Raw genomic sequence first — 26,751 nt, 5'->3', positions numbered from 1 at the left:
GTATGGTACATTCCCAAATGTGAAACTGAATATCCATTGGCATACTAAAACAGTACAAAGGCCCAAATAAGTAGTTTTAAAAAAAGGTTGAAGTACTTTAATGTTTAATGGTAAGAGAGGAAAACCTGTATCATGTGTTTAATATAGTTTAAAAAATAAATAGGCTTGTCGTATGATTGCACATATGCTCAGTCTATGTTAGGCTTGTTTCAACAACACAAAAGAGTTGCCAGGACAGCCCCTCTTGCCATCCGTTAGCCAACACACCCATGCCCTGTCTGGGTGAAGAGAACAGGACGGAGTAACATTTATAGTCGAGAAACAAACAAATAAAAAATATCCACGGACTGTACATTGAATATTGCATATTGCAAGTACATTAAATCTCGTTAGATGCTTACACAAACATGCAGTGGGAGAGTGTAGATGATTGGCATTCACATTTTGGCCCAACTTGAAACATGCTCGAAGCCAGTAAAAATGTTGATTACTGTAATTTTTGATAATATTGTTACATGTGTGTGTGTGTTTAGGTTTTCTTTTCTGATATGAACACTTACAACCGTGTCCGAAAAGTGGCCTTCAAGGTTCGAGCTGTGTAGACGCACGTTGACCCAAGTGCTGTGAACCCAGTGAATGAACACAAGACCTCCGGACCTTTACCCTTGATGCGACGACACATCCTCTACCAAAAAGGCACCAACTGGATCCACACATACGCAACACATTTCCTTTTAAAGTTGAACTTTTCCATGATTTTAAAACGCCAGATTTCCAAGTTCCCTTTCGATGGATCCACAGGTACTGTTTTGATAGAAACTTAATCATTTAGTCGGTGGGGGATCAAATTACACTCCCAACTTTCGTCAACGGCCAAAGGTTTGATGTATTCGGCTAAACGCGTGTGCAATGCATATTCTCTTGAACGATACGGTAATTCCATTCGTGTTCAATGTTCGTCATTTGGAATTGTTTTTGTATACATTGCCTGATGATGATAGCTTACATATGTTTTGTATTTATTATTTGTAAAGCGTTTTTTTGACCTGTGACCTGTACAGCGTAGGCCTGATGTGTGCCGCCCAGCCTAACTGGCGAGCAGACAACACAGCCTTAGCAGTTTTCTCTTCCTCCGCCTCAGTGGTGGGTAAGATGGTATTAGGCTGAGTAGGGCACTGTCATCTAGAACAGAGGAGGAAAACAACTGTTATTCAATAACAATATGGTAATGGTGCTTTAATATAATTTGACCGTTTGTAAAACATTATGGCTGTACAGTCGTGACCTTGACTTTTAGTTTGTCAAAAATGCAATGTTCAGATTCATCCTTAATGATCACCTTGTAGAGGTAATTGAATAATGAATTCAAATCTGGTGATTATGTTTTCTTCTGCAGAGGAATTATTTATCAGAATGTACATGGCTCAGCATTACAACTCGTTTCTGTGAGTAGCTACATTTTACTGTTAAAATAAAACTTAATGCTTCCTAAACCACCAGTGCTGCTTGTATTTTGGAACCCATGAAATAGCTATTCGTAACCCAGAAGAGAGTATACGAGGTCTTTTTTTATGTTACATTTAAACAATTATCATTTAAACTTGTAACCTTGCCACGTAGCTTTCCTGCACTTTCCATGAGAGAATAACTTGGAGGCACGAGGAGTCGCAGACAAGCGGAAAAGGCAGTCACTCAGTGAACTGATGCTATTAATTGCCAATGCTCTGCAGTCCTCCATATATTAAGTTCTTTTCAGCCAATTAATAAGTGCTTAGAGATGTGGGAGGAAACCGGAGCGTCCAGAGAAAACCACCGCATGCAAAGGAGAAACACTTCCATAACAGACGTAACAGGTGGAGTCCACATTTTCTGTACCGAGCCATGGTACGGGTCCTCGACGCCCACGGGAAAGGGAGTTTCAAAACATTTGTGATCTACCAACCATCGTCTCCACAGTGCTGGATTACAGCTGCCACGTGCGTAGCCACCACTGCCCGGCTACACATTCCTCTAAGTAGGTAGTGATTTAAGTTCGTTGCTTTAGTAATTAAACGCACTTATGAATATCAGAAAATGGGATTATGTAAATTCTCGATACCGCACTGATCTTATTCCATTGATCTGCCTTGCCTTAACCTCATGTAAGGGAGAGGAAATTAAAAAGGTTTTAGTTTGCCAATATTTGCCAAAACAAGGTAAAATGCAAGATCTTTGAGTACCTTGGTTTTTAAGTGGAAGTGGCATTGACTCCCTGAGTTTACTGAGCAGAGCTTTCATCTCTCTCAGATCCCTGTAAAAATAAATACATTCAGTTTTAGACACAACTGAGTACTGTAATGTCACATTGAAAGTATTCTAGTGTGTGCAATGTACAGTATGTGCAGAAACATAATTGTGCCAAACAAGCGTCAAGACATTCTTTAAAAGATTTGATAATTGTTTGCAATCCAGAAAGACAGATCCTTTGTTGATAAACCAGGTAGAGCCCATGGCTAACAGTCTAACTTTGATGTATGCGTGTTTTACATGCGAGCTTATGCATTGTAAACTTCCATGTATAACTTTTGCTCAAAGCGTTCCAATTTGTGTCTGTTCAGAATAAGGGCTTTGTGTCTCTGTCTCCATCTATCTATATCAGTGTCACCATGTGTGTTTCCCTTTTTACGCCCATCTGCACAGGGCCCAACATAGTGTCCATCTGACTTGTGTTTAATGTATAACAACTTGCATAACCCCTGGAGTCTTCTCCAATTGACGTGTTCTCAAAGTGCATCTAGTTGATTTTTTTACTGCTCCTAACTGCTGCTGCTGTGCCCGCAACCGCACCTCTGGGTGTTGTGGATCTCCATCGGCGTGGTCCAGCCGATCTCGGCGAGGTTGGGCGTCTGCGACGCGGCATTCTCATCGAGGATGGGCGTGTGTGACGCGTCCTGGGCCCCGCGCTGGCCACTCACCGGCGTGCCCCGAGCCTCCCGGCCTGCAACGCCGACCACCAAACAAAGATTCCCCCGTGTAGCCTCAACAGGCTGTTGGGGTGAGTGCTGTTAGCGAGTAGTGCCCTATGAAGGCCGGCACGGCGCACTAGGGAGTTGGTGGCCACCACCACGCCCGGCCGCCTTTTGTGTCCCTAGTGACGATGTTTACTAGACACCGCACCAGGTACTCATTTGAGTCTGAATCGAACTAGGGGAGGCCCAGGACCGGTTCAGATATTCGTCACCGGTGTTGGCTGTGAGCAGGAATCAAACTCAGGTCGCCGGCTTCGTAGCGCAGCGCTCTAACCACTGCACTACCCCTCACCACGCCAACCACCACCCACCATCGCCACAAAAATTAGCTGCTCACCCCGAGCTCTCATTACTCTGATAGTGCTTGTCTTTGTGCTGTATGCCTTTTGGTGTCCTGGTCTAACACTGTTTGAGAGTTTGTTTTTTGTTTGCATTCTGACCACAAGCATTGTGGTTAATGCAGACATGATTCCTTGTAAAAGGTTTCAGTTTGGTGTATTAACATCTTAACACCTGTTTTGTTGCCAGTAAAAAGGGGAAAACCTATTCTTTTATTTTGGTACTGGCAAAGGAGGTCCCATTATGGTGGTGAAATGTTAACTACCTTTGCCTGGTATGAAAGAGGTCGGAGTTTCGATCACGACCCCTGGCACCTGGATATTTCGGGTTTACATGTTCTCCCCGTGGTCGCGTGTCCTCCGTTTTTTTACATCTACATTTAGAATCAACATGCGTTTTAGAGTATTTGGCTAAAATACATTTCCACATAAGCCACTTCGTTGAGCTATCATTTGTGGCCAGGTCGCAACGGAAAAAGAGCTATACAGCTCGGTGGGGCCTTACCTGGTAAAATAGAAAATAGTAATAGTTTATCCAGGAGTGTATTGATCATGGCTGATGATAGTTTGCAGCCTGATCAGTCTAATAAAGTACCTTTCCCTTGCAGCTGGAAGGACTCCATGAGGCAGATGGACTTGAGCATCTCTGAGATGTACATTTCCAGGCAGCCGTGAAACTGGATGTAGAGCCTGTATATGTCGTACTGGATCTCTCCTTCCTCGGGCCTGGGATGGGGCAAAGGGGAACGGCCGAACAGGAGAAAACAATGGACCCAGGTTGGTTAAACTTCGGCAGTGCTGGTTTCAATGTTTGACCGAACACACGGGCCAGCGATTACGAGTAGGGGCATATCTAGCATGTCACATCGGTGCAGAGTGCACCCTTAAAATATCCCAACAACCACCACAACTACACTACCACTATCAAAATGGCCATTATCACCACCATCAACTAAATCACTCCCACCAACATCACCAACACCATAACTATCAACACGACTACCCTCAACGCACTTACCACTACCATCACCACTACACTTACGCCACCATTTACAACCACCACCATTATCAATAGTACCACCACTCCCCACGGCATTAATGTTGTGATTGTGCATTACCACTGGCAAAAAGGGATTTACAGGAATTTGAATCCCAGAGGTGTCATGGATTTTGATTGTTGAGCTTGGCCCCTGACCAACGTGGGTACCTCTTGAGGGCAGCCATGTTGGTGAGGGGCGGCCATGCTGATGAGGGGCGGCCATACTGGTTTACTAACAAAACAAATACCTGATGAGGGTGGACACGTCATTGTGGGGTGACCATACAGGTGCAGCAACACACCACGACTACCTGTTGAGGTTGGGCATACTGGTGTGCAAACGCAACATGGCTAACTGTTGAGTTCAGCCATACTGGTGTACTAATGCAACACGGACAGCTGTTGAGGGTGGCCACGCCAGTGAGGGGTGGCCATACACACACCACACCTGTCAACCCACACGGTTTACCCGTATTCTTGTACAGGGAAATTTAGTTTTCAGGTCAATACGGCAAACAGCCGTTTAAAAATGGGCAAAAAAAAGTTTCGTCTATGTGTGTTTCTCCTTTACGATGGGAGTTTGTAGGATGAACGTTGAAATTTATAAGGGCACAAGGTAACCAATAAGGTCTGAATTGCTCCGTAATAAGGTAGGCACTGATAAGGAGTTGACAGGTGTGTATAAAGGTGCACCAACACGGCTACCTGTTGAGGGCCGCCATGCTGGTGCACGTGTCGGTTGCCATGGACGAGCACTGGCCCCGCGAGCGGCGCAGTTGGAGGCGTCCGGCGAGGCTGTCGCTGCTCGCGTCCCCGATGGAGATGACGAGCTCGCGGAACGTGGCGACGTGGGTATGGAACTCCTCCACCATCTGTGCAGCGGAGGTGAGGCGGAGTGAGCCATGGAGGAGGAGGAAGAAGAAACCAAACAACGTTACCAAAAACATCCTGGCTTCACGAATCTGCCATTCCCAGGATCGTAACGAGCGTAGGGGCAGGGGCTAAATCTACGAGTTGGGGCCCCCTTGACAACCTCCATTAGATGTATTTTCAACAACAGTGTTAAAGAACAAAAACGTATGTAATGGTGTGATTAGACAGGAAGAGCCGCCGATATTTCATAGCCTGGGTGCGACCGTGCGAGACATTCAATATTGGGGCCCCACCTGACTAATCGCCGCAACCCCAAGCTGATAGTCACTACTACGCTACTGGCCAATCCATTGTCTCCCCGAAGCGACTGTGAAGTTGTGGGATTTTGCTTCTAGTTTTAAATATTCTGGCCTCCTGCTGCACTTACGATAAGGGCAAAGAGTGGAAGTGGTCGGGGTTGGCAGAGTAGTATCGTGGATAAGTGTGGGGAACACAGTATGAGTGGTATCCATGTACTCCTGTTTCCTTATAACCACATTCCTGCAGAGGGAGCTGGTAGGAACGTTGGGTTGCTCCGTCAATGGCCAGGGTCAACGGCGGCATGGTGTATTCCGCAAATATGCCCAACTGTGAGGGCGGGCACAAGCCGGCGTGAGTAGGTTAAACGTTGAGTTTTATAAGGGCACCACGGGGTGACCAGCCCCTCCCCACCCAGCCCCACCCCTCCCACCCCCTACCCAGCCCATCCCCACCCAGCCCCTCCCTCCCCACCCAGCCCCTCCCTGCACAACCGACACAATAATCCCTTGTGGGCTCGTGTAACCAGGAGGTTCCTACCAGTGATAAACTTGTAGTGATGTCCAACAAGGAATTGGCAGAACATTCTGAGACTATATGTTAATAAACCAAGCAGTTCCATCAATATAAAAAAGCCAAAGTGTCTCTATTACAATATATAATTCACAATTACCATTAGTGTCGTTGTGAATATAACAATACAATGAGCAGACTGTCTCCGTCATACGAATATTTTATCTGTGTCTCCACATGACAAATAAAATAATATTTTTCAAGGCCCCTTCGGCCCCACGTTCATTCGGGGAGTTCACAATCCCAGCAGCTTTGACCCGGTACCAACAACACTCTGGGCCGGGTTAGACTCACAGTGCTTCATCATGCTTTCTTGTGACAAAAAGTGATAAACCGCCAGATATCATAGGCAAGGACCATCTATAAAATATATTTGTATGTGTAATGACCGAAACATTACCACAAGCCATATGCAGCCAAACGGCAATTAAAAAATAAACGAAAGTCTCCGATTGCAAGAAAGGGGCCTCCACGGTGATTGGTCGGGAGGCAGACTTTTAAAGGGATTGGAGAATAAGGTGGTTAAATTTCGATTTAAAGCTTTCGTGACTGCAGGGATTCATATTGTTTTTTTCGGTGAAGTCACATAGAATGGAAATAATAAAAAAATAATAAAACAATAAAAAATAAAACAAAAACAATATATTGTAATAGAGACACTTTTATTGTTTTATTTTGACTATTTTATTATTTCCCTTCTACGTGTCTTTACCGAAAGAAGCAAGAATAATAAGGTGTTTGAACGAGAAAACAGGATCCGTTAAAGGGAACGGACAGGGATTGGCTAAAGGTACAAAACAAGGACAAGAAGGTTCGAGAGGGGGGCTGAGGGATGAAGAGGTGAGAACACGAGGAGTGGGGACGGACGGAGGAAGTCTTTAGTAGGGTCCCTGATTGTGGAAGTCTTTAAACAAAACAGGCTCTTATTACTTTGTTATCGGAGTCGTTATATATGTATGAGAAAGACGTGGTTCGCTTATCAATTGTATTGCTGTATAAATGTTTTATTCGTAATGCGTGCGTGCCCGTGGGGACTTATACAAACACCCAGTCGTGTTACATCATGGCACACTCTTGCAGCGCTCCAGTACCACAACCAAACACAGCTGCTCTTCGCAAAGCTGACGAGACACGTTTCCTCTCGTCTTGAATCAATGCTGCTGAAATTAAGCACTCCCAAGTAGCCAATGGCGGCTGACGGATCGTGCAATAAACACGTGGAGAGACGCGCACGTGATGGAGACGTCTCGTCTACCTTATTTATATTTGTTATTTATATTTAACGGAAAAAAACCCCACAGACACGAACGAGCGGCTACCCGTCCATGAAGGCGAACTAGGGCTCTCCCAAGGTGTGGCAGATTAAGTGCCGAATTCGAGGAGAAAAAAATATATAGACACAAAAACAATACAAATAAAATAACGGAGATGTCATCATTTCAATTCCCGTGCGCGTACAGAGAGAATTATAGTTCATTTGTCAACATTTCTGAGAATGTATTCGTTGGGCAGACGGACGAACAACCCAAGTAATTATGCCTCTGTTTAACAAACAAATAAATACGCTTAAAAAAAACACATTAAACGTAAAATAGGGGGCAACATTTTTCTCATTTTACCAAAAACCTCAGCCGAGATCTGCCCTTGGAGGTGGGGGCGCCGATTGCGCGGCTTTGGGGAGTCCCGTGAACACACTCCCCACAATAACAAAGACAAAGATCCCCCGTCTAGTCTTAACAGACTGTTGGGGCAAGTGCTGTTAGCGAGCACCTCTGAAGGCCTGCACGGCACACTAGAGGGTGTGTGGCCAGCATGACGCCCGGCCGTCTTTGTATCCCCAGTGGCGATGTTTACACGCCGCACCAGGTACCCATTTGAGGCTGAGTCGACCTAGGAGAGCCACAGGACCGGTTCAGATTCCCGTGAACGGGAATCGAATTCGGGTTCGCCGGGTTCGTAGCGCAGCGAGCTAGCTGCTACACTACCGCTCCCCACAATAACAAACGGCACCATTAACAGCAGCGGCAACAACACCGCCAACAACAACAACAAGAACCAAAAACATCCCCTTGCCAATTCCCTGGCGTTCATAGCCAGAATGTCCCCTTATGAACGCTCCCCAGGGGCCATCAGCCACTGGGGTCAGAGCGGTTTGGATGAACTCTTCGATGCAGTGGCCGGACGGAACGTGCGCCGGTGGGCACGGCGGCGTTGCTGACGAGTGTGCAGGCGGTGCAACTGCACCGGTGCACCACGGAATGTGGAGGGAGGGGGTAGGGCCCAAGGGGAGGGGGCATTTGACTGCTTGCACAAAGGGCCCATGCCAACCCACGCAAACGCCATCCGAATAACGATAATGGGAGACTTGCAGTATTGTAAGCAAGAGTGGAGAAATAAAAACGTAACATACTTTCGCAAATAAAATATGGTAATGATGAATTAGCCTTTAAATATGAAAGAGGCAGCGGTTTAAAATCCGGGAAGATTTATGAGCAAATTAAATGTATATTTTAAAACACGTGCGTTCGTATTGTCTGTTTCTAGTGGATTCAGTAGCCAGTGAGGGAATGGTTTGTAAAGCCGATGCGATATTTTTTTCAAAGTGCGGGCGGGCATCACGGTTGAAAGAATAATCTCCATAATTTGACATTTACTTTTTGCAATTTGACATATTTACTGGCACGTCTCAGATCGAAAGGGTCTATTTTTTTAAGACGGGCAAATTGAGGGTAGTTCGATCTCTCGCGATATCCGAACAAAAGACGTCCGGTGTGGAGATGTAACCAACCAAGTTTAAAATAGGTACCGGCTTCTAGAAGACGTGATGTCCGTGACACGAGCCAAGTTAAATATAAAACGGCAAAGCTGTGAACAAAGAGGTGGTGCAAAAGTGTCCGAGTTGAAAAGGGATACAAACCGTGACAACTTTTACCGGTCGGTTCCAATGATCGTAATTGGCGTGCCTGAACCGATTTGTTTTGGCTGTGCCCGGTGATGGAGGGTTTCTGATTACACATATTTTGTCAGACGGTGATGTCGCCTAACCCCAAACATCTACTATCTGTAATCATAACATTGGCTGCGGAAACCTACGGGCAAAACAAAGTATTACTGTAATTAAAGATAAGCTTGCGTCCAATTAAAAGTTGTCCTTACTAACAATGCATATACCTGTTAACACCATTATTGCTCAGCGTCGATAATTACTAAGGAGCCCCACTTTGTGGGGAACATCGTCATTGTCATATTCGTGTCTGGTCTCTGTCATAAGAATGTGGACTTTCCACTGCTGACTCAGGACCACCAATAGATATGAGCAACGTTCCACAATCGTCTTAATACGCGTGACCTATTTATTCAGCAAAGTCCGAAGATGATTTTTCAGGAGATTTCTGCATTATGACGTTTAGGCCAACATGGATTTCAATGTAAGAAGCAGAAGATTGGTAGGCGAAGAACAGTGGCCCAGAGGCTAGGGATGGAGACAGAATTCCACGTGTTGTGTTTTGTTTAATGGCATACAAAAGGTGCAATAGCAGTCGATTAATTCTGGAAACGCCATGTGCTCTGCTGGAACAGAAGCTTGCACAAAGTGTTTTTTTCAGTCCAGTGTTAAACCTGCATGGTCAGCCACCATGGCGAGATATAAACTACCTCGCCTAGTGTGCAGGAGATCGTGGGTTCGATTGCTGTATATTTGGAGTTTTCACGTTCTCCCTGTGGTGGCGTGGATTCTTTTCCAGGCCCTCTGCTTTTTCACTCCACATTTAGAATCAACGTGCGTTTAGAGTATTTCGCTGCTAAACATTTTCACGTGATAATCCACTTTGTTGACCTATCATTTGTGATAGCGATAACCCATCATACACACAAGCTGAAAACACTTTTAAGGTTTGTACAGATGGGTTAACGAATCCACTTTCTGTACTGCCATTCTTTCAGCAACACATCGCCCAGCAGATTTGGGAGTTTCACAAATCTATGTGTGATCCCCCAACCCTTTTCTCCAACGCGCTGGATCACAGGACGTGCGCCACCACACACGTCTCATAACAGAACGACGTATGATTATTATTATTATTAATAATGATCATACGAACGTACGGCAAGCAATCCACTGCTGGATGTGAAGCCTCCCCCACACCATGTTGGCCATCGGGGTCTCTGAGCCATGCAAGTTGGCAACGAGGTGGGACCCCAGGACCTTTTCAGTTATCATTCATGACTGATCTTAGTCGTAGCAGAGAATGAAACTCGGGTAACTAACCGGGTGCAGGAGAGCTGACCGCTCACTGTTCCCGACAACTACGTCGGTATGAGTATCACTAATTGCCTACCCATGGTGTAACAAAGCAAAGCGACATATTATTTTTTATTAAAATCCACTCACGTTCTTCCAGAACATGAATAGTGCACGGCGCGTGTAATATTTATGAGGCAACCTTTATGAATAAACCTTGATTAGTAAGGAGAATTTGTTTTTCCTTTACAGAACATTGAGGACTCGGTCTAGCAGACTCACTCACCACACTGCAGGTCACAATAACACACTAACCCACTCGCTCACCACACTGCAGATCACAACAACACACTCACCCACTCACCACACTGCAGGTCACAATAACACACTCACCCACCCATTCACTCACCCACCCACTCACCACACTGCAGGTCACAACGACACACTCACCCACCCACTCACCCACCCACTCACCATACTGCAGGTCACATCAACACACTCACCCACTGACCACACTGCAGGTCACAACAACAACACACTCACCCACCCACTCACCACACTGCAGGTCACAACAACAACACACTCACCCACTCACTCACCACACTGCAGGTCACAATAACACACTCACTCACCCACCCACTCACCACACTGCAGGTCACAACAACAACACACTCACCCACTCACTCACTCACCACACTGCAGGTCACAATAACACACTCACTCACCCACCCACTCACCACACTGCAGGTCACACCAACTCACTCCCTCGCTCACATCACTTCTCTTTCCTCTTCTGCCCAAGCACTGCTCCACTTTGGAATTCCCTCCTGCGCCTCTTTTTCCCCGGCTCCGAATCTACGCCGCTATACTTTCGCACGCCTGTAAACTGTGCGTTTAAGAGCCATATGCCAATGGCGAGGTCTGCGAGCGACGAGATGGTTTCACGAGAAAGAGTTCGTGTAGTTCTGCCATTCCTCCGTTAAGGTGGCTTACTATGTATAGGCAGGGCTGCACATAGGCGAGGGTCGGATGGATGCGGGGCCTGGGGCAACTCACACCGCGTAGGCCTCCCGACCCAATGAGACTCTTTGACTGCCCCCTTGTGACTCTTTGGCTGCCCCCTTGAGACTCTTTGGCTGCCCCCTTGAGACTCTTTTGCTGCCCCCTGGAGGCTCTTTGGCTGCCCCCTTGAGGCTCTTTTGCTGCCCCCTTGAGGCTCTTTGGCTGCCCCCTTGAGTCTCTTTGGCTGCCCCCTTGAGACTCTTTGGCTGCCCCCTTGAGACTCTTTGGCTGCCCCCTTGAGACTCTTTGGCTGCCCCCTTGAAACTCTTTAGCTGCCCCCATGTGACTGTTTGGCTGCCCCCTTGAGACTCTTTGGCTGCCCCCTTGTGACTCTTTGGCTGCCCCCTTGAGACTCTTTAGCTGCCCCCATGTGACTCTTTGGCTGCCCCCTTGAGACTCTTTGGCTGCCCCCTTGTGACTCTTTAGCTGCCCCCTTGTGACTTTTTGGCTGCCCCCTTGTGACTCTTTGGCTGTCCCCTTGAGACTCTTTGGCTGCCCCCTTGAGTCTCTTTGGCTGCCCCCTTGAGACTCTTTGGCTGCCCCCTTGAGACTCTTTGGCTGCCCCCTTGAGACTCTTTAGCTGCCTCCATGTGACTCTTTGGCTGCCCCCTTGAGACTCTTTGGCTGCCCCCTTGAGACTCTTTAGCTGCCCCCATTTGACTCTTTGGCTGCCCCCTTGTGACTTTTTGGCTGCCCCCTTGTGACTCTTTGGCTGTCCCCTTGAGACTCTTTGGCTGCCCCCTTGAGTCTCTTTGGCTGCCCCCTTGAGACTCTTTGGCTGCCCCCTTGAGACTCTTTGGCTGCCCCCTTGAGACTCTTTAGCTGCCTCCATGTGACTCTTTGGCTGCCCCCTTGAGACTCTTTGGCTGCCCCCTTGAGACTCTTTAGCTGCCCCCATTTGACTCTTTGGCTGCCCCCTTGAGACTCTTTGGCTGCCCCCATGTGACTCTTTGGCTGCCCCCTTGAGACTTTGGCGGCCCCCTTGAGACTCTTTAGCTGCCCCCATGTGACTCTTTGGCTGCCCCCTTTAGACTCTTTGGCTGCCCCCTTGTGACTCTTTAGCTGCCCCCTTGTGACTTTTTGGCTGCCCCCTTGTGACTCTTTGGCTGCCCCCTTAAGACTCTTTAGCTGCCCCCATGTGACTCTTTGGCTGCCCCCTTGAGACTCTTTGGCTGCCCCCTTGTGACTCTTTAGCTGCCCCCTTGTGACTTTTTGGCTGCCCCCTTGTGACTCTTTGGCTGCCCCCTTGAGACTCTTTGGCTGCCCCCTTGAGTCTCTTTGGCTGCCCCCTTGAGACTCTTTGGCTGCCCCCTTGAGGCTCTTTGACTGCCCCCTTGAGACTCTTTGGCTGCCCCCTTGTGACTCTTTGGCTGCCCCCTTGAGGCTATTTGACTGCCCCCTTGTGACTTTTTGGCTGCCCCCTTGAGACTCTTTGGCTGCCCCCTTGAGACTCTTTGGCTGCCCCCTTGAGACTCTTTAACTGCCCCCTTGTGACTCTTTGACTGCCCCCTTGAGGCTCTTTGGCTGCCCCCTTGTGACTCTTTGGCTGCCCCCTTGAGACTCTTTGGCTGCCCCCTTGAGACTCTTTGACTGCCCCCTTGTGACTCTTTGGCTGCCCCCTTGTGACTCTTTGACTGCCCCCTTGAGACTCTTTGACTGCCCCCTTGTGACTCTTTGACTGCCCCCTTGAGACTCTTTGGCTGCCCCCTTGAGTCTCTTTGGCTGCCCCCTTGAGACTCTTTGGCTGCCCCCTTGAGGCTCTTTGACTGCCCCCTTGAGACTGTTTGGCTGCCCCCTTGTGACTCTTTGGCTGCCCCCTTGAGACTCTTTGACTGCCCCCTTGTGACTCTTTGGCTGCCCCCTTGAGACTCTTTGGCTGCCCCCTTGAGACTCTTTGACTGCCCCCTTGTGACTCTTTGGCTGCCCCCTTGTGACTCTTTGACTGCCCCCTTGAGACTCTTTGACTGCCCCCTTGTGACTCTTTGACTGCCCCCTTGTGACTATTTGGCTGCCCCCACGAGAATATTTGGCTGTCCCCTTGGGGGCAGACGTTTTTAAAAAGAAAAACACTTAACTCTTGCACCAAATTTAACGTAGAGATAATTGCTTATCTCGGGGAATGGGGGACACCATGGAATATCTTGGTGACAACAAAATCTACAGTCAAACTGCATTGTTAAATAATAACCGGGGGGGGGGGGGGGTCGAAATATACGCAGTTTATTCCATCACCTATTTTGTTTATTGAAGTCAGAATGTGTGTTGTCATCTGCTGTTTATCGGCTGCTGTTTGTGGAGTTCTGCGCGTGATGCGGCTCGTGAACTGTTTTGATCAAAGACAAAAAAACTAAAACTAACCAAATGTCACTCTTCTTCTTGGAAAGGTTGCCGACCCCTCGCTCTAATGGATGGCGAATGCAAACGTCCTCGGCAGTGAGTGCACCAAAACAAGCACCTTGCACCTCTATCGGCCCATACATAGTTAATCGGACGGAAGCGAAAACCTTGCCCACAGCCCCACGCGATACATTAGTAGGGTCACAGTTCACTCCCCCACCACTCTCAACCCCGAAGATTCCATGAGGATGATCGCAATCTCAGGGGCACTCGCTCGCGTTGAGTTAAATAATCTAATTCGATGTCATCACACTTATACACATCTTGTTGTTGTGCCCTAATTTTGATTCTGCTGTACCGAGTATATATCTAATTTTAGTTTTGCTGCGTGAGTGAAAATGTATAATCGAGGCATCATATGAGTACATTTATGTATCATTAAGTAGATCGATTATCGCATAAGCAACAATACGTCCGCTCGTTGTACATGTAAATACTAAAGCCCCCACATTTTTCAGTTTGTCCCTTCTCAAAACTGAGTAAGGTTCTGAGCTGCCGATGGAAAAATTGCAATTTTGCTGTTTAAAAAGACAGTTATTTTCCAGGTGTTTGTAATTCTTCTGCTGGATGAAAGCCTTCATCACACGCGTGTTTGTCACACGAGATTGTTTGACCATACTTCACCAAAGAGATCAATGCGGCTTGGTGAAGACTTGGCCCAGGTGAGGTTTAGTTTCCACTCGCCACTCATTTTAGCCACCATGACCTTGAATAAATCTCAGGTGGGCTGGGTTTATCGCGGGAGACACGACTGCACTGGTTTGACCTCATGTAGAAATGTTATGGCGTTCAATGTTGTCTATCATAAGTCTGATTTACATTTTGAATAAAAAAATAATAGTATCCATCTTCAAAGCAGTAGATGTTATGAATGAAAACACGAATGTCTTTTTTGATACTTGGTATTGGATCGATCGCTAAAAAGGGGGATGTGTTCAAGCCCCAATTACACGGCACCTACAGGAACTCTGGGTCATAGGCATGAGCATTAGAAACTCAATCCCAGCTGACCGTTTCAAGTTTCATTTATTAGGTATAGCCCTGTGAGCCATTCGGCTCTTGAATCGGGTGCAACCGCAACAAACAAAAAAACTAAAACATGAACAAGAAAACATCTTAAAGTGACTGTGTGCAAACAGAAAATCCAAGAAAAGACAGCAAAATATTGCAGAAAAAGCACATAGACCGTGGCTTACTCCATGCAAAGGCTGAACCCAGGTAAAAGCGACCAGCATAGATGGCACACACTCACACACACACAGGTGTTCGCTCTCATCTCCACACACGTACAAACATACTTTAATTACATTTACGGCCCTTCGTGAGTCCACTGCAGAATCGTCTACTCATTTTGCGTCGGTAATAGCATTTCCTTCACCGTACTGGTCAGTACAGTTGTAAAATGGTGGGGGGGGGCAGACATCGCTTGCTATGGCCAGGAACCACACTCAGGTAGTCAGGTTCAGAAAGCAATAACAGATGCATCCGGACTCCCCATGCTACTTGCACCTTTCAGAAGTAAAGACAACATTTGGCAATTGTTCTTAATGCCACGATCGTGGTACATCAAATATCGTCGCATCCCGCGTATGTTTGAAAACTGTTATCCCTTACCAGTCCGATTTTTAATCGGCAATTGGACTCACGTTGCCATCGATTGACTGTGATCACGTAGGATTACTAAAACATTACTGAAAATGAAATGTCATAACTTCCTTAAATAATGAATGTCCAGCTTCCCCTTACATCCATGATCAATGGAGCTCCCATCTATATACATTATTTCTGTACATCAGCACACGGCTGTACCCATAACCAGGAGCAGGCGGCGTCCACTTTCTGCTGTCTTTAGGGTCGCACTCCGCGGGAGGCTAATTACTCGCTTCATTGATAATGCAGCATGACACTGAGCACGCTCGAGAACACGAGGCTCGTCCTGTCCTATGAGTGACGTAAATCTCTGTCTCTCTCTCTGGTATGCAGTGTTTTGAAAGCAACTTTTTTACGTTGGTTTTCGCATTTTGTAAGTAGATGCAATTATATTTTCGTCAAATTTCAGCTCTTCTAAGAACATCTCGGAATTTAAACCGGGCACTCAGCTGTCTATTTCTTCGAGAATATCTCAGAATTTAAATCGGACACTCAGCTGCATATCTCTTCTAGAACATCTCGGAATTTAAATCAGGCACTCAGCTGTCTATCTCTTCGAGAACATCTCAGAATTTAAACCAGGCACTCAGTTCTCTAGCCCTTCTATAACAGCATCAGAAGCTACTCTATAATTCTCGTATGTTAGTATTCGGTACAAAGTGAAAAAAAAAATGTGTTCCATAATCAATGGGGTGGTCGCTCATCTCCACGAGTATCCCTGATCCGGTCATGGAAATTCCACATTCCCATTGCATAATACTTTCACTCCATAGGACAACCTCTGTTGGGGTGGTCGGTCTCCTCGATGTTACTTCCTCCCGGGCAGGTAGATGATTGGCCTTTCTGATTGTGAGTGGAGAATTTTTTTACCACAGTTGTCACCGCGCCTAATCATACCATAGAGAGGATTGATGTTTTCTGAGGGGCCACCATGCAAACAACATGCAAACAACATGTTACAAAGTGACCGCAAACATCGGAACCAAACGCAAAAAAACAATGCAGTATTTACTTTGCATGCAAAAGGTCGTACGATTGTTCATTATTTAATACGATATGCTATATAAAACAGCAGTAATATAGACATTCCCTTTGTAAATCCACTGCTGAACGAATACCTCCCCATGACGTGTCGGTTGTGGGGGGTCGTTAGTTCGACTATACTTCACCACGCTGGTCCGTACGAGTTCGCGAAAGGGGTACCCCAGTCACGTTAGCCCGTGGCCAGGCATCGAACCCAGGCGCGCGAACCACTGCGCCACTTTTCCCTCCCCCCTCTGTATACAACACATTCCTCCTGCGGAGGGAGCTAGTAGCAACGTTGGGTTGCTCGGTCAATGGCCAGGGTCAACGGCGGCGTGGTGTATTCCGCAAATATGCCCGACTGTGAGGGCGGGCACAAGCCGGCGTGAGTAGGTTCAACGTTGAGTTTTATAAGGGCACCACGGGGTGACCAGCCCCTCCCCACTCAGCCCCACCCCTCCCACCCCCCACCCAGCCCCACCCTCCCCAGCCCCACCCTCCCCACCCAGCCCCACCCTCCCCACCCAGCCCCTCCCCACCCTCCCCACCCAGCCCCTCCCCACCCAGCCCCTCCCCACCCTCCCCACCCAGCCCCTCCCCATCCTCCCCTCTCCACCCAGCCCCACCCCTCCCATTTTTGGATGCACAACGGACGGACACAATAATCCCCTGTGGGCTGGTGTAACCCGGAGGTTCCTACCAGTAAAATATTACTTGTAATATAATGCCGGAGATTGAGCGACGGGCAGGACGAATCGCTGTGTCTATGCAGGGGGGCAATGACTCGTGTCGTGACTGAGCACAGCTGCAGTACACCTCCGATTAGTGTCAAATTCCGATATTGCGCCTCGCTCGGGTCAATCATCATCATCACCACCACCACCATCGTCTCCAACGCACGCACGCACGCGATGTGCTCGCCGCTCTTGTCCGTGAGCGTGGTGGCGAGCGAGCGCGGTAACGTTTACAGGTGCGGGTTTTACAGGTGCGGGGATTACCTGCGGCACGGCAACCCACCCCCCATACGCCTCCAAGGCGCGGCCACACCACTTGGCTGGATACGTGCCATCGTTGTTTAATGTTGTTGTTGTTGTTTTGACTTAAAACTTTCGTGACTGCAGGGATTAATATTCTTTGGTTCTTTCGGTAAAGTCACGTAGATAGAAAAATAAAAAGTGAATAACAGCATCAGGCTACAGTGTTCATTATAGACTGCCAGTACGCTCACCGAGATTAATAACCATTGCTACAGTCGACATTAGACTGCCAGTACACTCACCAAACTAAATAACCAGGCTACAGTCTACATTATAGATTGCCAGTACACTCACTCCGATGAAGAACCAGGCTACAGTCTACATTTGTGTTTTTTTATTATTTGTATTTTTGTTTTTATTAACTTTATTTTGTATTATTATTTTTTTTATCTACGTGACTTTACCGAAAGAACCAAATAATATTTTTGTTGTGAAACTTTTTTTTGCAAATTAACATTCACATTGATTTTCTTGCTCAAATGAGCATTGATATCCCGTTGTTCAACTCCCGTTTACAGCTCCGCAGAGGCGGTGGTTGAAATTCCACATTACTATGGTGGGGGGCGAGTCTATCCATAAAACAACCACTTCCACACAAAGTGGTACTCGCTCTTTTATATCGATCCCCGGACGGATGATAGGCTGAGTTGACCTCCCAAACTGGGTTTTATTGAACTTGCAACCTTCAACTTGCGAGCCGCTCGCTCGCTTTACCACTGAGTGACCTGATGATGGATTCCCTTACTTACCCGGGAGGACCTCACCGACTCGCCAGACTTTTTCAGGAGGGCCCTGCGAAATTTGGGATGTTTGTCCAAATTCCAAAGCGAAGGAAACGTGAGTAACCTGGAGAGAATCCACCACGTGCAGGATGGGAATAACCCACAAACGTCACCGCAAAGACGTTCTTCACGAACCCACTTGCTCTACTGCCATCTCATGGCCACCTCGCATGCAGCCCCAGCCGGGGTTGTGAGCATTTCACAAATCTCGACGCAGTCCACCAACTCTCGCCGCCACAGCGCTGGATCGCAAGCGTGTGCCCACCACGCCTCCTCGCCTAACGATTTATTATTTGGGGGTCAATGAACCTCAAGACTCTATTTCAGGAGCGTCCTGCATGGGGGATGTTTGGCCAATGCCAAACAATAATGAGAGTTTGAATTCGTGCCGGAAAAATGCCCACTGTTAACCGGAGAAAACGCACCGCGGATACGAGGGTGTTCGCGCTCATAACTCCGAACCGATGGATTTAATAACTTCTCTACCGCCATTCCCTAGCCACCTCACAGCCTATAACACCTGTTATTCCCCGAAAGTCTTCCCATCGGTTAATCCCGCTGTAAATGGTTATAAACGATCCCCTGGTGCGGAGCGGTGGTTCAGTGGTTAGCCGCAAACTGCATTTGCAAACCCACACGTACCAGCGTGGTGAAGTATGTCCAAACAAACCCGCACGACCTATAGGGCGTGTGGAGACCTCAATCCAGTATTGCATTGAGAAAAGGGCTGTAAATTGTTATCACATGTAATTATAACTACGGTATTGTTAGATCGTACTAATTGGGGGAGTCGTTATTGTCAAAGCACAGCTGGGTAAGGGAGGGCCTTTGCACGCCATATCCGGGGTGTGGGGGGTTATTTGACCATACTTCACCACGCCGGTCAGGGCGGGATGGCGAACGCGGGTAGCAAACCCGAAGCGGAGGCATGACGATGTTGCTCCATTGCTCCCACTACCCTTAGCCACACGAAGCCTAGAACACCTGTTATGCATGGTGGTCGCCCATCAACCCCCTGGCTTTAGCTTCCGATCAACTCCTATTAGCTATTATTTTAAAATTGTATCTTTACCAAGTAAGGCCCACCGAGCTATACTATATCTCTTTTACAGAAACGACCAGCTTATCACAAATGATAGCTCAACGATGAGGCTTATCAAGTGGACATTTATCGCAGACAAATAATCTAAACCCGTAGAAAAATCCACGCGACCATGGGAAGCAAGAGAGAGACACGCAAACTCCAAATATACAGCAGCAGGCGTTAGGGTCGGGATTAAACCCACGACCTCCTGCATACCTGGCGAGGTAGTTAACATCTCCTAGCCACCGTGATGATGAGAGAGAGAGACACTGCAAACTCAAAATATACAGCGGGCGTTAGGATCGGGATCGAACCCACGACCTCCTGTATACCAGGCGAAGTAGTTAACATCCCCTTGCCACCGTGGTGCCCACAGATGATTTGATGACAGTCGTGAGGTATTCATGAACCCTACCATCTGGCATTCTTCCACGTCGCCCTTGGTCATGTCAACGGCACCGTGGCCTTGGGACGGAGGCTTGCGGACAGAGGGTCGGGGCCGCTGTGGTCGGCAGCCATGCAGTGCAGACGTCATGCAGACGCATCTATGAGGAGGAGATGGAGGTGGAGGTGCAGATGCAGGAGACGGCGACGGAGGTGCGGCTTGAGAAGCGACCGTCACTGACGGGTCTCTCTGCAACAGCTTGGTCGAGCGTGGCAACCTTGAGCAGGTGGTGGCTGTGGTTGCTGTGGTTGTGACGGTTGTGGCAAAGGATGGTGTTGCTGGTGGTAGAGATGTCCAAAAGAACAGGGCTCCTTTAAGGGACACGTCCGCATCACCCCAACGCTCGCTGCAGCATCAGCGACGACACCCAAATCGCACCTTCTGCATGACCGCCTCCTTCTCTTGCTGCTGCTGATGATGATCCTGCTGCTGATGATGCTGCTGCTTCTGTTTGTCGCTGCTGCTGCTGCTGCTGATGATGATGCCGACGATGATGATGCTGCGGCTGTTGCATGAGAGGCAGCGAGGGTCGACTGCAGGCGACTTGGTCGGGACGGCCCCAGGCTGGACGAGTCGCTCGTGCAGTAGCGGACGCAGCAGCAGGAGCAGCAGCAGCAGGATCAGGAGCGTTCAGTGCAGCTTCTTTATCAGATGTAATCCGGGCCTTGATTACTTTACGTGGCTGCCCCGTTTAATAGTCATTTAATATCGCCGTTACTGCGACTACTACTGCTGCCACCACCGCGCCGCTTGCTCTTCACGTTATTGTTGAAACAAATCTCTCCCGTCCAGCCCGTCACGTCTTCCGAAAGATGCAATCCACGGCGCAAAAACCATTTGTTGAAATGTACTCGGGACACCACGTTTCCTTCGCGCTGCACGCGCCACGCGCACGGCTCATATATATAATAGAATAGATACACGGGCACACACACACACAGAGCCTACGTTTCGCTCGGGCGTATTCACACGCACATTCTTCGATCATAGACGTGGTTACAAAAGAATATAAAAATAACAACAACCGTTCAGCCTAAACGCCACCCTCACCTACTGCTGCTGCTGTTGTTGTTGTTGCCGCTGCTGCTTCTTCACTGAAGCCACGTCCATTATACTGCTGCTGCTGCTGCTGCGATCGCCAGGGATGAGGGTGGAAATGAGAGAAAGCATTGGACATGTGCAGCAGCAGCAGCGGCGGCAGCAGCAGCAGGGGAGAGAGCGATGGAGCGAGCTGGTCGAGGAGGAGGCGGAGACGCGTGCTGTGCGAGAGATGATGTCGGAGGGGCTATGCCGCTCAGCGCGCCGGCCGAATGCTAATTCTGCCGGAGTAGGCTCGACCCCAACCCCGACACACGCACACACACGCGCCCCCCTCTCTCTCTCTCTTAGAGGGGGGTTTCGTTTTTTTTTGGGGGGGGGAGGAAAGAGGTTGGGGGTAAAAGAAGGTGAGATGGGTAGAGAGTGAAGAAGAGGATGATAATGACCGTGGTGGTGATGGTGATACGGCGAGAGGGGGTCGCGAGGATTACCTATGAATTTGGAATTAGTGAATCGTGATGATAATGATGATGTCAAATGAGATTGGGATATAGAAAGTTATTCGGATGATGACGATGGTGATGATGATGTGAATTGTGCATTACGGAATTGGTGATGTGTATTGCACATTACGGATAAGATCATGATGATGATGATGATGTGAATTCTGCAATCTGGATATGACGATGATGATATCTGTCGTGCATTGAGGAAATTATTATTTTGTGAAGAGATGATAAGATACAAAAAAGTTGTCGTAATGATGATGTAAATTACGCATGATGGAATTGGTGATGTGAAGAGATGATAAAAGAGAAAAGTTATTGGAATGATGAATTACGCATGATGGAACTATCGATTATTTGAAAATAAACTGGGATTTGATGATTATGCATTATAGAAAAATCATTATCGCAACGCTTTATTACCCCTGGTGGCGATAATGATGATGATCATAATAACGATGTTAACAATGGGTATAATGACCATGATGTTCACAATGATGTTCATAACGTTTATGACCATAATGATGTTATCATGATGGAGTTGTCTGTGGCGATAACGACGTTCAAGATGGCTTTCATGATAATGATGATCAATCATAATGATACGTGATATTGGTTTGTGGAAACAAAACACCGATCGCATTTAATGCGTTATTACGAGTTCTCCATCCATCTTGAAGATTAAATAATAGATGAGTGAGCACTAACATAACGTGTCATCACGTCACATGATATATATAGTTCAATGTAATGCACTACACTACGGCGGGTTGGAGAGCTCTTCATCCAGCAGCGGATCGACCATGGCTTCACTCCACGACATCTGTGACGATATTTTGGTTGTCGTCGTGACCCCCACCCTCCCCCAAACCAGCCCCACCCCTGTGCTCAAGGGAAGGGGCGCGAACTTAAACAGAAACAAAAAGGCGGGGCCTAAAATAAGAATAATAAGCGTGTCCTAAAAAGGAAAGTAGCAGCGTCGAAAGAAGAAGCGGAACCAATGGGGCGGCCTGATTCAGGCAAGGGGTGGGACCTTAATCAGGGAAGAGGCGGGGTCTAAAGAGGAGTAGGTGGGGCCTAAATCATGGAAAGGGCGAGGCTTAAAAAGGAAAGGTGCAGGGACTTAGGAAATGAGCAGGCCCGGGCATAAAGAAGGGACAGGGCCTGTAGAAGTTGCAATTCTCTGTTGAGTTAAAAGTATAGAGTCAGAAAGGCCACCCCACAGGCCAACACGCAAACTTCGTCTCAGTCGAATGGGGTTCACAAAACCACACTTAGTGACCACCTCCCTCGGCAGCTGTGCTTATGATCATCATCATGCACAACCATGTTTGTCTCAATCCACTGCTGGATGAGGCCATGTTTGCTTGCGGTGGGGCAGGGTGTGTGTGTATTATTGTGGCCTTGTGTGTATATGGTGGGGCTAAATGTGTGCGTGGTGGGGCTGGGTGTGGTGTGGCTGCTACTCTGGTTATGTAAGCGGAAGGAGCCACTCTGCTCCTCGCCATTAGCATTCGCCTCGTAATCCGAACAGAAGCTGCTGCTGCCTCCCGACCCAAACCCCCAAAATCCGAGTCGTCGCTCAGCCTCTCCAGCCTGCCCTGCTCTCATTCTCACCATTCGTTCAGTCACTTATTCATTCATTTTCTCATTATTCACTTAATGGTGAATAAATTACTCAACTTACTCCTTTACGTATTTATTCGCTCACTGGTTCCCCCCTTTTTCATAATTCGATACGTCATTAATTGCCTCGTTAATTAATTAAATCATTAATTGATTAATCAATGCACTAATCTCTCAGTCATTCGCTCATTGACCACTTAGTGGTGTAGCTTCAGTCATTCTGTCGTGCATTCATTCACTCCTCTACTCATTTGCTTTTTCACTTTTCCATGGATTCACTTGTTAATTTTCTTATGCGCGCTCATTCATAAACCTTGTGATTGACTCTGGTGGTGTGGTTGTGCATTTCTCTGTTTGCTTTGCAAAGATACAAATCAAATCGCCTCCTGTGCTTCAATGGGCCTGGGCCGAAGGAAAGGGAAAATTCACATTCCGATTGTGGAATCCAGTCCGCTCCACGAGACAAACCGCCGTTGACCAACCCACATTGTGGCACTCACTCGCCTGGTATACAGGAGGTCGTTGGTTCAAATCCCAACACTGACGCCTGCATATTTGGAGTTTGCGGTGTCTCTCTCGTGTGGAATTTGTTCTGGGTCATCCGATTTACCGCTCCACATTTAGAAACAGGTTTTTAGAGTATGTGGCTGCTATACATTTCCACGCGATAAGCCACTTCATTAATCTATCATTTGTTATAGCCAGGCCACTTTTGAAAAACAGCTACATAGCTCAGTGGGCCTTACCTGGTAAAAAAAAAAAGTTTAGTTTATAGTTTATCGACACCCTCTAGGGTTTGATTGGCTGAATCGAACCTCAACCTGCATTCTTCCAAGTTCACATCAGCAGTTGAGTTCATCCCACATACGTGCAGTCGCAGGTGGTTGTTGTCAATTCCAGTGATGCACAATAACTACTGAAACGTAGCACAAATGTCTTCCAAAATACGCGTATTCCAAGACGATATATTTTTGTGGACTTTGACGTCGCAGAGGGTCGATCAATTGGCTTCACTTCAAGGGCATTCTCAGCCTAAAAGTTAAAACATCGGCGCTCTCAGTCTCGCGCCGAGCACTCGCAGATCAACCATGGCCCATCGTCGGTTGACCGAGTAGTTCGCCTCCCGGGGGACGTGACGCTAACGCCAATAGGAGGCGTGGACAAACATCCCACGAGCCGATGACTCTTGACCGCTGTCAATCAAACTGCCGGATGAGTGGCTTCTTCGCGCCGTTACGGGTGGGTTTTGTGGCTCGGTTTGTTCGACCATACTTCACCACGCCGGTCTTCGCGGGATTGGTGAAAGCGGGGGAGGGGCACATGTGGGAGGCACGGAGGTGATAAAAGTACGGTACAACACCGGGTGAAGGAAGACACTCCCCGTAAAAGGACACGCGATGTGACATTTCATGTAACCTGGACAACAACGCCATCCGCTGGTGGCTGGGAGAAGTCTTTATAAAATTCATGGGGATGCAGTGCCGGATTAAGTTAGTGCGGGGCCTGTAGCATATGCTATAAAGGGCCCTAAAAAAAGCACATACATATTAAAACACACATTTTGTACTTGCATAGCAAATAAATTGTATTTTTTCATTCGCTATACAGCCAGATAATACGACAAATCGCTAGCCTTAAACACCCAGTCGTTCGTAAAAGTTGAAGGCGGTATAGTACTATAGTAATAGAGCAAGTGCAGAATCACTGAACCGGAATTGATTGCTTGAAAGCATTTAGCGTGGGGCCCTTGAAAGTGCGGGGCCCGTAGCTGCTACATATGTGCCACGAGGATAATCCGGCACTGTGGAGATCCAATCTCTCATCTCAACCTCGAGATGTGGATCGATCCTTCTCTGATGGTCGGACAACAACAGCCGTGTTGAACTTCTTCAAATCAATTTTCAGATTGTTTGCAAGCAAGATATAGAATTACATGGTACCGCTTATTGTAACTAGCATCAGTACAGAACGTTCGTCATCGTCATCAGCCGTGGTCAATCCACTGTTGGATGAAGGCCTCTCAATCCTCAATCCGTCACCATCTCTCGCGATGCCGACACCTGCACACTACAAGGAGATGATTGTATCGCTCCGTCTCCTTGGCTGACGTCTTACAGCTCTCGGACGCATTTCTATTCCTCGGCCGCTGGGATATTTTAATTTTAAATTACAGTAATCTAAAAATAAGTGCGTACAATTGTATCTGAATTAACAGCACAGAGTGGTAAGATTGCAGGAAGCCAGAACACGTCAATCTAAATAATTTCCCCTGCGGCTGATTACATAATGCGGAACAAAGATCCCTTTAAAGTATTAACAGACTCTGGGGGCAGGTGCTGTTTGCGAGCACCTATGAAGGCCGGCACGGTGCACGAAGAGGTGGGGTGGCCAGCACCACGGCCGGCCGTCTTTGTCTCCCTGGTGGCGATGTTTACACGTCGCACCCAGGTAAACCATTTGAGGCCGAGTCGACCTAGGGGAGGCCCAGGCCTGGTTCAGAGACTCGTCATTGGTGTTAGCCGTGAGCGGGAATCGAACTCGGGTCGCCAGATTCGTAGCACAGCGCGCTAACCCCGACGCCACCGCTCCCCACGTAACACACCAATTAATCGACATCTGAAAAAAGAATCAGACAATGCAATTACTTCACGTATCCGTCTCTCCACATGAAGACAATCAAAGTATTTCCTGCACAATCCACGCTCAGCCGCACAACCTTCTGCAGAGAGCGCAATAATTTCAGCAGCGCTTCTTCAAATCCAAGCCAAGCGCTGATGATGATCGCAGAGGCAAAGTTCACCGGCATTGATTCAAGCGAGCCTGACTGCTGATGAGACACCGGCTTAGTGTTTCGCTTTTGTATTTCAATCAGTGCCGCTGAAATGATGCACTCCCTGCAGGGTTGTGTAAGGGGCCGTCCATAAATGAAGTCACGCACCTGGGGGGGGGGGGGGGGTCAGACATTTGTGACGATGTGTGACGAGGGTGGGGGGGGGTTTGAGAAATGTGACATCACATCAAAATGCGCAACTTTAAGTAATTATAAACACGTTCTATTTAATTAAATAGACTTTTAAATAAATGTTTTCTCCTACAACATCAGAGTGCAGCACCACATTAAATACGCACTACAATGACAATAGTTTAAAGAGCTTTAAAGCATGTTTTATTTTGGGGGGGGGGGGGGGCAGAGCTTTGTGACGTCATATTTGAGAGGGGGTCTGACATTTTGTGACGCCGTGTGACGAGGGAGGGGGGGGTCAAAAATCGTCCAAAATCGCGTGACGTCAATTATGGACGTCCCCTAAGACGGACTTTTATGTTTTTCGTGGAGGGACAGAGGTATGAATGAGACATTGTCCGCTTATTAATTTTGCTGAAATTTTGCACAACGACGCTCAGAATTATTTAGAGTTATATTTATATGAGAATCTACGAACTATTTTTTTTTATTTGAGCAGGTAAATTCCACTGAGCTATGTAGCTCTTTATCAGAAGCGACCTGGCCACAAATTATAGCTCAACGAAGTGGCTCATCATGCGGGAATTTATAGCAGCAAAACACTCTAAACGCGTGATGTTGATTCTAAATGTGGAGGGAAAACCCGAAGAACTCGGAGAAAAATCCACGCAACTGCGGGGAGAGAGACACGAAAACGCCAAATATACAGCAGGCGTCAGGGTCGGGATTTAACCCACGACTTCCCGTCTACAAGACGAGGTAGTTGATATG

General features: G+C 47.6%; 1 protein-coding gene across 1 annotated transcript; it reads right to left on the bottom strand.

Moving 5' to 3' along the window:
* Positions 1 to 51: 51 nt before the first annotated feature.
* On the bottom strand, positions 52 to 21,200 carry RGS7BP (regulator of G protein signaling 7 binding protein). Its single transcript, XM_078862017.1, has 6 exons — positions 19,819 to 21,200; positions 5,091 to 5,257; positions 3,942 to 4,072; positions 2,827 to 2,977; positions 2,220 to 2,290; positions 52 to 1,182 (listed from the first exon to the last, which is right to left on the bottom strand). Exons 1-6 carry the CDS (start codon positions 19,936 to 19,938, stop codon positions 1,088 to 1,090), a joined length of 735 nt encoding a protein of 244 aa, XP_078718143.1. The 5' UTR covers positions 19,939 to 21,200; the 3' UTR covers positions 52 to 1,087.
* Positions 21,201 to 26,751: the final 5,551 nt, after the last annotated feature.

The sequence above is a fragment of the Lampetra fluviatilis genome, chromosome 13 (assembly GCF_964198595.1).
Source record: "Lampetra fluviatilis chromosome 13, kcLamFluv1.1, whole genome shotgun sequence".
In the NCBI taxonomy this organism is placed as follows: domain Eukaryota; kingdom Metazoa; phylum Chordata; class Hyperoartia; order Petromyzontiformes; family Petromyzontidae; genus Lampetra; species Lampetra fluviatilis.
This window is presented reverse-complemented; position numbering and strand designations above follow the sequence as displayed.

What these genes read in the sequence shown, in the direction of transcription:
- RGS7BP (XM_078862017.1), bottom strand. Translation starts at nt 19,938, where the DNA reads ATGACGTCTGCACTGCATGGCTGCCGACCACAGCGGCCCCGACCCTCT. An exon ending in AGCATGGCGGCCCTCAACAG is followed by an intron (nt 4,073 to 5,090) that starts GTAGCCGTGTTG and finishes GCCCCATCCCAG; the next exon opens with GCCCGAGGAAGGAGAGATCC. An exon ending in ACTTCCACTTAAAAACCAAG is followed by an intron (nt 1,183 to 2,219) that starts GTACTCAAAGAT and finishes CCTCTGTTCTAG; the next exon opens with ATGACAGTGCCCTACTCAGC.